Raw genomic sequence first — 16337 nt, 5'->3', positions numbered from 1 at the left:
TGGACTGGATAATGAGAAGCTAGAAGGCATGAGAACAGAATAGGCTATAGCTGGGGGGTGTATATTCTCAAAAAGTTAAAATGGGAGAATTTCATATTATAATGTATTTACTAAAATCATCCAAAGAGATTTTAATACTTTTTACAATGCTATCTATTTTCCACTTTAATTGTACAACAGAAATTAGTTTTGTTCACTGTAGTTACCTTTTGCTTAAGAGCTTGGAGTTTTTACTCTATGTGGATTTGTAACAGACTTTCTTTTACTGTATCAGAAACTTGTTCCAGTGACTCTCCGCAACCTGAACCCTTATTCCAGAGGGTAATACAGCCCACAGCTGTACCAACAGCCTCACCAGCTCTGTCAGCTCAGTCTTCACAGGAAGAGCCTTTTGTACCTTGTTCACGTTCCATATCGCCAGCAAAAAGTAAAGGCAAAAGTTCATTGTTGATTGGACTTTCTACAGGGCTTTTTGATGCAAATGACCCAAAGGCAAGTTTAAAAAAATAAAAAGGAATACTTTTTTCTCTGTAGCGCTATTATTATTCTTATTGAGGCTGAATGAGGCCAGAACAGATGGCATAACTGTTTCAGCAGCTGTTTGTATTTGTCTAGCCATGTCTGCCCTGCAGGATGACTGCACCATGTCCGTTGTATCAGCAGGACTCATGCAGCAGTGAGTCTCTGGTTTCACTGTTCAGCGTTCTGTGTCCAGGGGTCTGTGGAGGAATGCTACCACTTCTCTGAGACATAACTGAGGGAGCTGATGAGGAAATTCCTAACTTCCCCTATCTGCTTTCTCCCTTCTGTGCAGTTTTTCAGACTTATCACTACCTTGGCATGATAAACATAAACACTGAACAGATCAGCAAAGGTATCTTGTAATTTCTGGCAACCAAGTGATTGGGTTTTTTCCTGTAGGATTTAACCACCTAGCACAGGTTCTGGCTGTGAAGCAGGAAGCCTGAAGAAGAGTGAATGGAACCAACTGCTTTCTTGAAGGTGTTTCCTTGACCAGCTACGTAGGGTTGAGTGGCAGCTCACAGTCTGTGAAATAAGCATAGAATGGTGGAATTTGGTTTTGATATGAATTTAAAATATTTTAATAATAATTGTGGAACTAGTAGATTAAATGAAATTCTTAAATTACATGCATTACTTGCCTAGGTTCTAAAGTAGAAAGTGTGTAAAACAGCAGCTGATTTTTGGAGAAACAATGGTGGCAAGGCTTCTCTTGAAACTTGCACACCTGCATTCCATTTGCTCAATATGTAGTAAAGGATTTCCTAGGTGGTGGAATGCCAGGTAAGGAAGAATGTTTCATCTTTTGACTCCCAGCCTGAAAGAAGTTGCACTGTTGATGATTAATTGCATATTGAATAGTATCTATTGGTTGATGCATTGCTGTGAAGCATAGTATCGGGGATAGTGCTGTTTATATAAAGCTTCCTGACAAGCTTGTATCTGTTTTCCCAGATCCATATATTCACATAAATGGATTTATGACTCTACTTTTGATTCATCAAGAGTTAGCCTGTCATTAACTTCCCCAGTTTATGAAGCTGTTTATCTGGCAGTTGGACAATGATCACAAAAAGCTGTGTTGAGAGTAGGAGGAAGATGAACATCCTTTGTACCCTTATCGGATTTAGAAAGTAATGGATATGGTCTATAATGGAGTTCTTCAGTGTATCGGTATGAACTGCTTCAGTGTGTCACTTGGTACTGTATCTTTGGCATGTGTTTTAGCCATAATGTCACAGAATTGTTAATGCAGTACCAGATGAGCTCTACGTAATAGCAGAGAGCTTGGAGAAAAGCAACAGATGTGTTGTTACTGCTGCCATAAACTAGACAAAAGAGAGCAACAAATTCCCTTTCCTCATTTGGTTGCAGCAAGAGGATGTTCAGTACGTCTTTGCAGTATCTGCAGATGTAACTTTCTGGAATGTCCCAAATACACCTCTGTGGCAGCTCTTGCCCAGAAACTAAGGAAACCTTTAGCAGGGAGCAGGGCAGACAGAGTTAGTGTCCTATCTGTAGGCAGGTCTGTATGCTACTAGAAGTAGGATAATAGGAAAAGAAGCATTTTCCAAAATAACTGCAAGCTTTCAAATGATGGGGTAGAGTCCGTCTTCTGTGGTAGTAGTGGTCAGAAAGGTGGCTACATCTTTGATGGCTGTAATATTCTGTCTGTGTGCCGACAAGAGATTCGGTATTTGAGCATATGAATACACTGTGCTTGTGTAAATTGCAGCTGAGGAACTGGTTTTTTTTCATTGAAATGTAGGGATTTTCATTAGGAACAAACACTGAACATGAATGTATTCAGAGCTGTGCTTGGAGGAAGGTGGGGCTTACTGGTATAACTTCTTAGTGCAGATCAGGTCTTGTTTCTTGTTTTATTAATACTATGGTGAATATTCAGTAATGTTGGAGAGTTCTTAGACTTTTTAAAAGAGAGATTTGATAGCTCACTGAGCAAACAGTTACTTTGTTTCCATGTTGCTTTATTTCCATTGCAATAAATTACTGTTGTAACTTGAACTTCTTTCTAACACTTGTAATGAAGTTTGTTCTAATACTATGGAATTGCCTTGAAATGTGTTGTAAACAAAAGCTACTGTTTTCAGTGACCAGCCTAGAGAACTAATAAAGTGTAATTTTTGAAAAAATACTCTTTTGTCAGTTACTTGAAATAGTCCTACGCTGTGATTAATATACATATGTTGTAAACAATTGTGTGTATACATATATTATCTGCTGCAATGTTCCTTTATTTTTTCGATAGCTATCAAAGTAATGAACAAATCTGCACAAAACTAGTTTCTGTATGTCAGTTGATGTTCTTAAAGCTTTTCAATTGCTGTAACCTGTGAAAGCAGAAGGAATGCTTTCATTTTAGCTGAGAGGCAAAATTCAAGATGTCAAATTTTCGATGAGAGTACCTGTGCTGGACACACAGTTATTTTGAAATTAACTTTCAAATGAAAAAGGACCAAAAAAAATCTCATTTTTAAAGTATTTTGTAACCACAGCCTGTCTTTAGTATTGTTACCAAACAGGCTTTCCATTACCTTTGCAGATGCTGAGAACGTGTTCACTCCCAGATCTTTACAAACTGTACAGAACTTTAGTCGATGTTCCCAGTGTAGCAGATGTGCAGCATCAACATAATCTTGAAATAGATGATACAGAAGATGAGCAAGCCAAAGAAGGACCCTCCGATTCTGAGGATATGTGAGTGTATCAAGTTTATCAAGTATTTAAACAGGTGTCTTAGATCAAGAATATTTTTGGTTAGATGCTAACAGTTACAGTACACCAGCATGGGGGTTTTACCTAAATTTTAAATATCCTGTATTGAATCACCATTTACTTTGAGTCTTGTTCCAGAGAACTGAGAAGTTAATGGAATGTACTGCTTACAATAAGCTGTCCAAATTTCCAAATTCCATCCAAGATGCTACTCTGCCTGGCTTTTGCACCTTGCATTCCACGGAAGCAGATCAAAGTTGATGGCTACTGCTCTTCTAGAAATAAAGATTTCTTGAATATTTCCTTTCTTTGTACGTTCTGGGAATCTCGCTCATCTATCTTCTCTGTCGTTGTATTGGGATGTCCTTCAAGTCCCCCAAATTATTTCAGGGGCTTCAAAATCTGACCTTGGTGCTTGATTATTTCCTGCAGCTTGGGTAGTCTGCAGAGATAAAGTCATCTGGTGTATCTGTTCCGATGAGATCTAGATCTTTTAGCTCCAGACATATTTTTATCTGGATTGTTATACTTGCCAGGGTTCTATAATAGTGCATCAATGCAAAGATTTTGAAATAACCTTACTAATAAAGTTGAATTGAGGACCTGTCGTCATCTTTTTACAAAATTATCTGGTATTTGTTTAGCTAATCTCTATTCCCTGTGTCTTGCATGATGTAATGGTGTCAATGCTATAATCATGTTGGACTGAGGACACAAATATTTATCTTTTTATTTTTTTATAATACTTTTTTTTTCCTTCTCCAGCTACATTGGCTTTCCAGTTTGTTGGCTTAACAAAAGAAATGAGCATTTCCTACAGAGTTTGTCTTGTAAAGTATTAATTAAATTAACTTTCTGTCACTTTCCTTTAGTATGTTTGGGGAGGCAGATACAGATTTGCAGGAACTCCGGGCCTCAATGGAACAACTGCTTAGGGAGCAGCCTAGTGAGGAATTCAGTGAAGAGGAGGAGTCTACTCTAAAGGCTAACGTCACTGAATGCATAACAAATGGTACAGAGCTGGATGAAGGAGATGAAAATAACCCCAGCAGTGAAAGTGCACTTAACGAAGAATGGCAGTCAGGTATAATTTCTGTTTATACCTGTTTTATAAGTTACTTATTGATGTTAACAATTCAAACACAGAGTAATGTTTCTATGGTATACTTGTAATGAAATAAAGTTCTGACTAGTAGGTTTTATGCAGAACTTTTTAAAAAATTAGATAATATTTAGATTTTCTGAATGTTAAGGTCAACATCTAAGCAACATTCAATGTTGCAAATGTTCGCTATTTGTTAGGCTGTGATTTTGAATCACTTTTTCTAGTCATCTAAAACTTGTCTTCAAGGATGATCAAAGACTGCACATCATATGTTTTGAATAATTCATGACTGCAGTCAAGAGTGAAAAAGAAATAGCAATTGACATGACTGGAGTATCAGGGATTCAGCTTACATTGCAATTAATTAATTTAACAGGCAATCAAAAGGAACATGGAATTATTAACCTTGTACTTAGCCCGAAATAGCTATTAATGCAGTCAAGCTAAAAATGAGACAGAAAAATGTATTACTGCTTGTAGCGTTTTGCATTAGCTATACACAATGCTGTCCTGAAGTCTCAGTTCTGTTTTTTAAATTCTGGTTGAAATAAAAATATTTCACTACCGCTGTAAAATAAAGCGCATTTAGAAGTATAGGTATAAAAAGATGTAGAAAATCAACTAATCTAAACCATAGCTTTTGTGTAATTTCAGTTTATTGAAGATATTTAAAAAAAATAGAAAATTTGTAAATATACCTTCAAGATATTATCTGTATAATACACTCCCATAAGTATTTTAACATAAAATAAACTTAGGTAATACCATCTTTCTTTTTTCGACAGTGCTGATATTATACACTGGTAACACGCAATACTATCTGTTTATGTGATTCTGCTGTTGTTGCAAGCGTTTACGGTATTTGGTGTCAGCGTCCCACCTTCTAGATTTATGATACTTCATAGGAATTGCAGGTTTCATTGTGGGGGCAGGAGGAAGGCCTTCAAAACTCAGGGGAACAGACGGAACTTTGAACCAAATCTGTTCAAGATCCAGAAGTTAAATACAGGATGAGAAGGCATCTAATAAGTTTTTAACCTATATGCAACTTTTGTTGTTATTTCAGTGATAATTTCTTGTTGATGTGACTATGGTACTAGAGTCAGGGGTATGATTTGATCAGGATTATACAGGAATCAAAAGTAGTAAGATTTTTAATACTAACTCACAAAGTCTGTGACCTACCAGGCAATACTATGTATTGGTGTAAAGATTTTATATAAGTTCTGAAATCTAGAAAGTTGTATATTTTTCCCTGGGTAGATAAGTCCTTTTATAATTCAAATATTTAAGGAAGTTTTTGTCTTGGGCAAAAGCAGTTTGCATTTTATAATAGGATTTTACACAGGGATTCCATCTTGTATTTTTAGATAGATCCTTTTTTTGTATAGGCTTACCTGATGTTTGACTGTTCCCAACCTATTTTTAAGATTCCTGTAGCCTATAAGCAAAATCGTCTTGATTTTGCTTATATATTTTATTGGCATATTGAATTTGCCACACAAGAGATACATTCTTAAAAAATGAGGAACTTTGTAGTGAAATTAGTACTGTGTTTTTTAGACTTGCTCCATGCAACAAGATGCATCTCAGTGAAAAAATTAAATAACTGATTCTTAATATACACGTCCTTATTTTCTGCTACGAGACAGCTGCTTCATTAAGGAGCGTTTTTCCCTAGCACACAGGACAGCCACTGAACCCTGCATCCGTTCCACCTCAGAAATATGTGGAATGGTTATATGGAACTTGACCTGCTAACATAGCTTTGCTAAATGGAAATCTGCTTTAAGACTGTACCTTGTTTTCCTCCAGTGTGAATACCCTTATGGCTAACTATCAGAGTGGGGGTTTAGAGGAGAGAGCTCGATGCTTCCCATTTGGGATTCTGAATTTCTTTGCTGTCAATAAAAGGGATGTTCCGCGCAGGTTGGTCAGAACATCTGCCAACATCATCTGGTGCTCCTGAGCTTACCTGCTTTCTTTACATTTAGAGGTCTGTGTGGATATCAAGTTTAGGGATGTAGAAACAACATGAAGAGTGTAGGAAAAATGATGTGGTTTTACTGTTTTCTTTCTTTATAGATAATAGTGATGGAGAGATTGCCAGTGAATGTGAAGAATGTGATAGTATCTTCAGCCATTTGGAAGAGCTGAGATATAACCTGGAGCAGGAAATAGGTTTTGACAAATTCATTGAAGTTTATGAGAAAATAAAGGTTTGTAGAATAACCTTAAGTGGAAAATATTTTAAGAAACGAGTACCTAGGGCCGTTTACTGTGCCAGTAACTAACTGCATTGTGTGAATGGAATCGATGCTAATTTCTTCAGGCTTTTATTCTGTTTCAACATACTAAAATATTAAGAGAGAAAATGCCATGCCATTGGAACCAAAAGGAGAACTTTGGGTTTAACCATGAATTGCATTTAATAAATTTGAACTACTTAAATCTCTGCCCGTTTCAATTTTGGCAACATGAGTTGTCCTTTCTCCTAGGCTATACATGAAGATGAAGATGAAAATATTGATATTTGTTCAACCATAGTTCAGACTATTCTTGGAAACGAACACAAACACCTGTACGCCAAAATACTTCACCTAGTAATGGCAGATGGAGTGTACCAAGAAGGTAATATCACTGTGTCCTGGCAGTTACGGCTTGTCTTATGTTCTTTCTGGATCATATACAATAGGTTCTAATATACTTCTAAAACATATCTGTGGTTTGTTACATGGATTGGCTAAATTGATTAAAAAAATTCTTATTCCAGCGACAAGACATGGCACGCTTTGATTAAGCATGCTGACCACTCTGATTGATCGGTATGTACATATACAGTCAACTGTAACAATACTTATTACAATACAAACCTTGTGAAAGGTGCAGTATGACTGTTTAATCTCTGTAAAGCAGTTACACAGTTTGCAAAGATGGAAATCTAGAATAAAACTTTCAGAATTAAAAACAATTTCATCTCCAAAATTAATGAATTTTTTAGCTAAAATAATACTGTTCTTTCTAAAACTCTGTATTTGTAATGGGTTGCAGTATCGCTGCTTTCCTGAAAAGAAAATGTCACGTGGCTCTTTATCCTGTGATTGTCATGTTTCAGAAGAACTTGATGTGGAGGTACCATCCATCTTAGTTTTCAGGTGGCTCAGTAATACTTGAAGAGAATTTATCTTGCTTTCGAGCTCTGCCTAGCTTAGCAGAGGTTGCTAGGCAGACGGATAGCTCCTACATCTTGCAGAGTTACTCTGTGAAATACCACATAGACCGCTATCAATGAGAAATGGTTTGGTGGTTTTTGCTCTCATGTCAAAAACTTAACTGCAGTGATGAAATTTTAGATTTCTAATGGTGGATGTCTTTACTGGAGAGAAAAATAAAGAAATTAAAATCTCAATTATGTTAATATAAATCAGAAGCATTATATATTGGCTTTAGAAATGTATGCAATGATTTTCAATTTTGAAAAAATACTTCTAACGCATGTTAACCAACGTCTACTTTCTGCATCTTTTAAATGCTTTTACGAGTGTGTTGCAATAGCAGTGAATGAAGGGTCAAATAAGATTACAGCTTTCTATGTTTTTTTATATGTAAATGCTTGGGGGGGGGAAATATTTTTACAAACAATAATTCAAAAAAAAAACTTTTAATACAGTTTAGATTTTCCCCATTTTTTTTTTTTGCTACCGGTACAGAACCACTCAGCAAGAATAACCAGTACCATGTTGTTTTCATCCTGTGTTATATGACAGAAAAGTGTCTGAAACATTTTTTCAACCACAATTTATTGATTTAATGACAGAATTGGAAGGATATATCGTAGTCGTTTTTTTATCAAGCGTCCAAAGCACTGGCAGTATGGAAAAAGAAAATGGTAACTATAGTGTTACCGGTTGCTTTTCCTTGCCACTTTGCCTTAAGGATATTTTAAAACTAATACTAAAAGGCTTAAATGACAGTTTGCTGAAATGTTGGCATACAGATTGTAAGCTGTTGTCTGAATGAATCCTATTAAAATGAGCTGCCTTTCATCTTGTGAAATGCCGATTAACAAGTGACTATTTTTAATAGCTTCAGTTCTAATTCTGTATTTTACAAATCTGTGGTAGCATACAAAAATGTAAAGAAAAAGTAGTTCTTTACATGTCAGACATTTAAAGTACATACAGTACTTTAATACCAAAGTACATAAAGAATGACATTTAAAGCAGTTCTTTAAATTTCAGACGTTTAAAGAAAAAATCCTGTGCTAATAAAGGTGAGTAGAGGACAAGTGACAGTCAGAAGCATGTTCAGGAGCTTCTGCCACACAAGTTTTATACTCTTCAAATAAGAAAAGTTAGAAAACAATATATTGCTCTTTACAAATAGGACTGCTCTAACTGAAGCAGACCACTTGAGATGAAACTATCTTAAATTCACTAATCCAAGAAAGATGACATGTTGTTCAGTATCTGTACACATAGTGCTTTCAAGACAGCTTTGGTGACTAACTTAGTGAATTCTTGTATTATTCCTTACTAAATTGTGGTTCCCAATTTTGTAATTCCAGTTGAGAGCAAGTGTGTGTGTGTGCGTGGCTCCTTTTCACCCTGTCTTCCCCCTCTCCTGCTTTTTACAGATAACGATGAATAAACCTGACTCAGGAAATTCCTTAATGCTGTACTACGTGTCGGTGTTTGAAGTCTGCACAGCTGCATAACAAATTGTAGTGGAAAATGTAACATGAGGCAGGAGAAGCAAGACTTGAAGAAAGAATGTTGAATGTATGAAAAAGAGGAAAAACATGCCTTTTAAAACTGAGATACCTATACACTCCTCTTGTGTGTACTTGCGTATGTGTTCATTAAATATCAGATGCCCAAAATTTTGTAGCTTGATTTCCACCACCCTAAAAGGAAAACCAGGTTTCTTCTAACCCGCATTTCCTTGGTTTTGCTGTCAAAATATTCAAAGTATTTCCAGTACTATACAGGGGCAGATGTTCAGCATGCTGTTGTTTTCCAGTCATCATCTCTGGAACAGCTTTATTAGCTTACCCTACAGTAAGTCTCTTGTTACGAATCTGATAAACTGTCAAACTTTCAACTGCCCTATTTGAGAAAAAGTTGGTTTGTTTGTTTTTTTTTCCAAATACAGCTAGTCACAATCAAAAACTGCCAAAAGGTTTTTTTTCCACAAAGTAAAATCAAGTATACATATATATATATATTATTTAGAACTGTCAAAATATGTACATGATTTTTGTATACTTGTTTTATGGTGTTGTTATTAAAGTTTTGCCCACTGAAAAGTGTTAATTTTTTTAAACATATCCAACTCTTAAAGGTAGACCAAAACTTACTCTATTTTAGCTGGATCCTGGGAACCTGTGATGAGAGTAAAATTAATAATCATGAATGCTCTTAATATATTTTTTAATAACCTTATTTACTTGATAAACATCTCTTGCTTCATCTGATAAGAAATTATCATCATTGTTCGAAACAGTGCTGGTTTTGTCCTATGCTGCTTCGTTTCTCCTTCCCCTTTCTTTTTTTTCTTTTTCTTAAACTTCCTGCAGTAAATTTTGAGGCTATTCTCTAGGCTTGTCTTCCATTCCCGTTTTCACTGCTGAATAATCTATTCAGAGAGATTATCCTCATCAGCTACATTGTCCATGACATTTAGCAAATACACTCTGAAGACTTTAGGAAAGAAGGAGTCAGTGTTATTTTTCTTTTTCAGGTTTGCTTTTTCAAATCATACCTTGCCCACCTTTAGGGGGGGAAGGGAGGACCCAAAACCTTTAGATTTAAAAGAATATAGATGAACCTTATGGAAAGAAGAAGATATACCACTGGTATACTCTGTGCTCTGTGGGTTTGAATTTGCTCAAGGTGATACACTCTTACTGAAGTTAAGGGTTTGGGGGACGTTTCATTCTTTCCAAATTGAAATCATATCATTAGTGACATTCTTCATTTCTTATGCAGTGTGCTGGCTTGCATCTGGTAAGAAAAATGGACATGATCTGCAGACTTCAAGCTTTGCAGACATAAAGCTTTTTATCAATTAATGATTTGAAAAATGTGCACAGATTGTGCACAGCTTTTCAAGAATAATCTTCAAGCCTGACAAGCAATACCAGATATCCTTGAAATCCCTCAAGAGCTAGATTAAAATTGACACAGCAAATAAGTTCTCAGATAAAAGTATTTCTTCAGCAATTCCAAATCCCTGTTAAATGTACACTACAACACCATCAAGGACAGGGTGACTTCAAGACAATGTATTGGTCTGTATGTAATAATGTATTGAAAAGAGTTGAGCATTTGGCTTGTATTCATATTGCGTTCACTAGAAGGGATTTTCTAGTTGCAAACTGAGATGCAGAGTGGTATTTATGGCACAAAACATAGTCTGTAAACTATTTCACATTATGTCCCCATCCTCAAGTCTTTCTTCTTGATCCCTGAAGCCAATTGTAGTTCAGATGAGGAATCTTAAAAAAAAAAAACACCACCACAAAAAACCCAAAAAACCGTAAATACACCCATCCCAACATACACAACCCCTAATGCCTCTATTGTGCTGCCCTGCAGCCATGATTGTAGTCTATGACACTGGAATCTTCTGCCTAACTGTCCTATTTCTAGCTGTGTGTACACCTTGAGTTATCTGACCTTCTACAGAACAGAAAGGACTAAAACCCCAGCAGTGAGGCAGTAGCAGAAGGCATGTGTCCTTGTGGCAGGAAGATGGGAGTCTTGACTGCTAACTGGCTCCACTCTTACCCCAGCCACAGTGCCTGCAGTCCTTTTTGAAGAACAAAGTCTGAAGAGGCTTTTGGCCTTCAGTTTGCTGAACTTTTGAGCATGTATTTGAACTCTCTCCTAGAAGGTACTTCAGAAAAACGTATTACCTGGTAGGGCAACTTGAATCAAAGTAGATGACTAACATTTCTGTGGTCTGGTAAGCGAGTGGCTGGCTGAAGCAAAGTTCCAGTATACCATATTCCTGGCAAGGTTCTCTGTGCTCTTGAGACATCCACACAATTTATCAGTAATTAACGCTGCATCCCATCAGGGTCCATGGATTTATGGGTGTCAAGTTTGCCCAATCTCTAACCTGATCCTCCTGAACTAGGGGAAAGCCATCCACGTAGCATTCCAGTCACGCGAGCTGTCCCACCATGTCTCTGTAATTGCAATGAGATCGGGGCCCTGCGACGGCCACGCAGATCTCTGATTCTTCCTGTCTGTTCCCCACGCTGCGTGCCTTGGCGTGCAGGTGTTGCAGAGAGGTAACTGAGCACGTGGGTTTCCCCGGAGGAGTGGGAGAGGGTCTGCCATAGCCACGCGCACCCCTGAGGCGGCTGGCCTGCTGGGTCTCATCTTGGGAGGCCGCAAAGGAACATTTGTCACTGCTCTGCTTGGCCTGGCTTATTCCCTGGTTAGATGCTATGGCGTGAGCATTGCCACTTTGGACCCCTCCCCACCGAACCCTTCAGTTTAAAGCCCAACTCGCCAAACCACCCAGCCCGCTGCCAAAGATTCCCTTGCCTCTTCCAGACAGATGGATCCCATCCCTCCCTAACAGGCTACAGTCATCAAAGAATGTCCCGTTGTCATAGAGGTCAAGACCCTCATGACGACACCAGCAAAGAAGCCAGAAGTTGATGTGCATTATATGTCTATTTCTGGCAGCACTCTTTCCTCTTAGTGGTAATATGGAAGAAAAAGTGACTCGGGCACCAAAATTTTGTCACTTGCACCACAGGGTTTTATAGTCATCCTTGATTCTGCCCAGGTTCTGGTTTGTGGTGGCATTCATGCCCACACGGAAGAGTGGCAGTGGACAGTAGTCCATGCTCTCGACAATTTGAGGCACCTTCTCTGCAACATCTGGGCCCTCAGCTTGCGGCAGGCAGCATGCCTCACGTGACCGCCTGTCAGGCTGGCACCTCAGGGTGGGCACCCAAGTGCCTCTTAACAGATCGTCGCCCACTACAAGCACTTGTTTCTTTTTAGGGTATCCACTGTGTGATTCTGGTATGGTTTCTCCTTGCAGACCTTGCTCGTGGGTGTCTACAGGTATTAAAGCACCATGTCTGTTCCGGGCTGTGATGCAGGAGGGTGGAGGCTGACGCAGAGTCCTGGTTTGGTGGGTCACCAGGGGCCAGGGTGCCCCTGCGGTGCCCGCTAGGGCAGCACGGCCCCTACACCCCCCTCTCCACCTTGGCTCCTCTAATACCGCGCTGCCTTTTAACTGTCCCTGCAACCCGGTCACCCGTCGTGCCAGGTCACCGGCCCGCGCACACACGCGCAGGTGCCCGCCTTTTCCCCAGAAGGGCCACGGCTCTGGCGGCCCCCGACGGCCCGCGCGGCCCCCGCCCCACCGGCTCCGCGGCCGGCGGCACCACGCGCCGCAGGGGCTTTCCCTGCCGGAACAGCGGCGGGTTCCCGCCCTCCTGGCGGGGCCCCAGCGCACGCCCGGGCTGCGGGCCCACCGGCACGGCGCGGGGCCCTCCCTGCGGCGCCTCCCCCCCAACAACGGCCGTTCAAATCTCCCGCGGCTGCTCCTGGCAGCGGCCAACGGCGTCAGCCCGGCTCTCCGGCCCGGGAGCGGCGCTGCCCGCCGGGCGCTGCGCCACAGCGACCGAGTTGATTGCTGTAAGGTGGGGTTCGTTCGGTGTGCGTCGCGTCCCCCCATCTGCCTGCAGGGGAACGACACCCGAGCGGGACCCCGGCCGCCCGCAACTCGGCCCGCCCCAGGGAGCGGGCGCGGCGCACGCCGCGGTGCCGCCGCGCCGCCGCCAGGTGGCAGCAGAGGGGCCGGGCGGGGAGGGGCCGGGCGTGCCGCCACCGCTGCCTGAGGCGGCCCCGCGGGCGCGCAGCGGGGTCCGCACCGCAGCCGCGGGGCTCCCTGGCGCCCCTCGGTAGGGTCCCGCGGGGACCGGCCTATAGGTAGGCGGGGAGCCCGAAATCAGCGCGGGAGTTTCAGGTTCCTGTGACTGAGGAGTATCTCCCGGTACAAGGCCGCGTTCTGGAAACCCTGCGCACAAACACAAATCTTGGTACGTTTACAAAACGTTGTTACGCACAAATAAGTCACAAATCAAAACTGCAAGGAAATACACGGCACTTGCTCGGCTGGGTTCACAAGGCTTTAGATAGGGCTCTGCTTGTACCGGTTCCGTCACCCTTACACTCCTTTTCCTGGGGGCCCGGAGGATGGCACGGTGTGTCCTGTTTCCCCCAATGACCAGATGTGAATTCAACTAAACGAAAAGTTCTTAGCCCAGCTGTGATGCTGTGCCCGGCTGGGTGCTGCACCAGCCTCCCCCTCTGCCAGCGGGTGAGGCAGGAGCATGGCCCCTGGCTAAATTAGGTGATTTCACTTCTATCTCGCCACTAAAAGCACCTCAACAAGGCTCCAATGAAGCCAGGCTCTACTTAATTTTATGAACTGTGATAAACCAAAGACAAATACAGAAATGTGATCCTTCAATCCTTTTAAACGTTCTTCTGCCCAAGTAACTGTGTGCTTTCTCAAATCTTGTTTTAACACTTGGTCATTCATGAGCCACATAGATTAAAATTTAGCATAAAATATAAACCAATGGTTACCATTCCTAGAACGTTTCTTTTTGCCATTTTTATCATAGCAGTTTAGACGGAGCAATTTGCAGAGTTTAAGTACTAGTTTTAAAATCCCTAAAGAGCTTCCTTCTTCCTTTAAATTAAATGTGCGCATTAATGCAACACACACTTCAAATGCTTTTCCAAGTTGATGTTTTCCAGCTGAGCTGATGAGTTCATCAATTCAAACAGTAGCACTTTGAACGGTTGGCTTGTGCAAGAGTCTTAAAACCACTCCTTCAGCAACTACAACCTTAATTGAACTGCTCCCATAAAAATATATTCATTTGTAGTTACTTGTGAGACACATACAGAGGAGTTCAGCTGCTCCTGCTAAATTGCTTGCCTTGAGCACCTTTGATCCGGTGCACTCTTCCAGATTTTATTTCCAAGGCATTTTTAAACCAAGATGGGATTTAGCTAATTCCATTAACTGTCTTTTTAATGAGACAGTTAAAAAACTCACAGAGCCAAAGACTTGGAGAGTTTTTTCACATTAGCGGCACAACAAAAGCCAAAACCAGGCAGGTTGCATGGTGGGAAAACTCCAGTAAGGTAGCATTTGTGTAGTTTCAGGATGGCCGTGACAGTTCTTTCACAAATCATTCCTGTGGTTGACTGTATCAAGTGTGAAGCTGGGATGTTGCTGGAGTCACTTCTGCTTGGCTGATGGATGTTCCCTTAGGGACTATAGTTAGCCAGGAGAAAATACAGGTCAGTTTTAAATAGCACCATGGCTCAAGCTGATGCAGACACGCTCTGAGGATAATGGAACCATAATCAGGTCCCTGACATACCCTAATTTTTGCTGTATCCCACCAACAGTCCTGACAGTAATCTCTTCTCCAGGGGAAGGGATGAAGTATGCATTTTTGCTGTATCTTCAGTATAGGATAAAACCTCCCCAGATACAAATTTTAGGCAAAAACTCTGCAGTTCTAGCTCTCTTGATAGAATTTTAAATCCCAAGCTATACTTCAGGGATGCCATTTTCTCCCTCTATCACCTTCCCCATCAGCAGTCAAGAGTTCTCATTGCTGCTTGTTTTATTGCTGCTAGAACTATTTACATGCTGCCAGAGTAGTGTTGCAAAAATAAGGTAAGTAGCCTTTTTCTGAAGACGTGATTGATTTGATGGGGATACAGAAAAGACAGAAAACCTGAGATGCCGTTAATGACGAGCTAGAGCTCTATCTATTGCGGAGCTATACCAACATGACCACTGCCTAAGGGTCAATCTCCTTCTTACAAATTGCTACAGCTGTTGTACTTCCCCTAAACTCTGTTTCTTCCTCTGTATTGAGCTGTAACAACTCTTGATAAAGACATCTAGAAGACAGTAATAAATGCATCTAATTGCCATTATCGAAGTGCACTTTCCCACTAAGATGTTAGTTTTGATAACTCACATGGCAGTTTGGAGTATTTTAGTCCTGTTCTTCAAATTTTTGTAAGAGGAAATCAAAAGGTGAAGATTATGGCAGTTGAGCTTCTCAAAAGAGTAAATTTGGACTTAACACTGGACATACTTTTATGCCCTTTTAATTTTAAGAAATACTATTTTATTTTTTCACGCTTAATAGTTTTAAAGCCTTATTTAGTAGATCTGTATTTTACTGTTAGTAAACACATGCGGAGAATTATTTCCAAAGCCGTAAAACATCTCTAATGTGATTTTTAGCTATTAATAATATCACGTATTTTTTCAGCTGCTGAAAAGCCCAATTGCTCTGAATTCATATCCTGTTCCACCACAGACGTTAGTACATCAGCTAGTGATCATAGTGCCCTGAATAACTTAACTCAGCTGTACTCAATTCACTGCAGTCCCTCCCTTCCTCAGATGACCACTATTCCTTTGTCTATGTTGGGCAATTTTGTCTGTCCAGGAAGAGACTCCAGCAAATTCTGACTCGTAACAGCCAACGAGGTCGAGTATTGCCAACTGGGAAAGGGAGCACTGTTCAATCCTGGCCTGTGACCTTCGGTAACCATGCAGTGATACTACAGTAACTAGTCTGCTCAGATCAGTAATGGACAGGTTTTCCACCACAAACACCAGTGTCTAGCCATATGTACAATAGCAGAGCGTGGTTAAGCATGGTCATAAGGCCTCCCTCCTCGCAGTAAAACTTTACAGAAAGCTTAAGTCAAATCCCACTGTGATCTCTTAAGATGCTCCTGTTCTCAGCTGTCTGTTCTTTCCCTCTGCTGATGATTATCAGGACCAGCAGAATGAATGTGCACCCACCCTCACGCTTCGGCACAAAGCATAGCATCATTGATTAAACCGCTGAGAAGATGGGTTTGAGCCAAGTCGCCAGACTCTGAGCTGC

General features: G+C 40.6%; 1 protein-coding gene and 1 long non-coding RNA gene across 8 annotated transcripts in view; one reads left to right on the top strand and one right to left on the bottom strand.

Annotated features, from left to right (window-relative positions):
* The window catches only part of NEK1 (NIMA related kinase 1), a 48997-nt gene extending 38884 nt beyond the window's left edge, over positions 1-10113 (top strand). For 4 of the 7 annotated variants that reach the window (XM_037389567.1, XM_037389577.1, XM_037389586.1 and 1 more), the window contains 6 exons: positions 275-492; positions 3086-3240; positions 4131-4342; positions 6449-6582; positions 6862-6994; positions 9000-10112. In XM_037389567.1, coding sequence (XP_037245464.1) covers positions 275-492; positions 3086-3240; positions 4131-4342; positions 6449-6582; positions 6862-6994; positions 9000-9013 — 866 coding nt within the window. In that variant the 3' untranslated portion in view covers positions 9014-10112. Of the gene's footprint in view, positions 1-274; positions 493-3085; positions 3241-4130; positions 4343-6448; positions 6583-6861; positions 6995-8999 lie in introns of all 7 variants that reach the window. The other 3 variants (XM_037389603.1, XM_037389612.1, XM_037389594.1) reach the window with 3 other exon arrangements.
* LOC119148922 lies at positions 7241-11621 on the bottom strand. Its single transcript, XR_005104534.1, has 2 exons — positions 10193-11621; positions 7241-7739 (listed from the first exon to the last, which is right to left on the bottom strand). It is a non-coding gene; the product is annotated as an uncharacterized LOC119148922 (long non-coding RNA).
* Between the last annotated feature and the right edge of the window lie 4716 nt (positions 11622-16337).

This window comes from Falco rusticolus, chromosome 1, assembly GCF_015220075.1.
Source record: "Falco rusticolus isolate bFalRus1 chromosome 1, bFalRus1.pri, whole genome shotgun sequence".
In the NCBI taxonomy this organism is placed as follows: Eukaryota; Metazoa; Chordata; class Aves; order Falconiformes; family Falconidae; genus Falco; species Falco rusticolus.
This window is presented reverse-complemented; position numbering and strand designations above follow the sequence as displayed.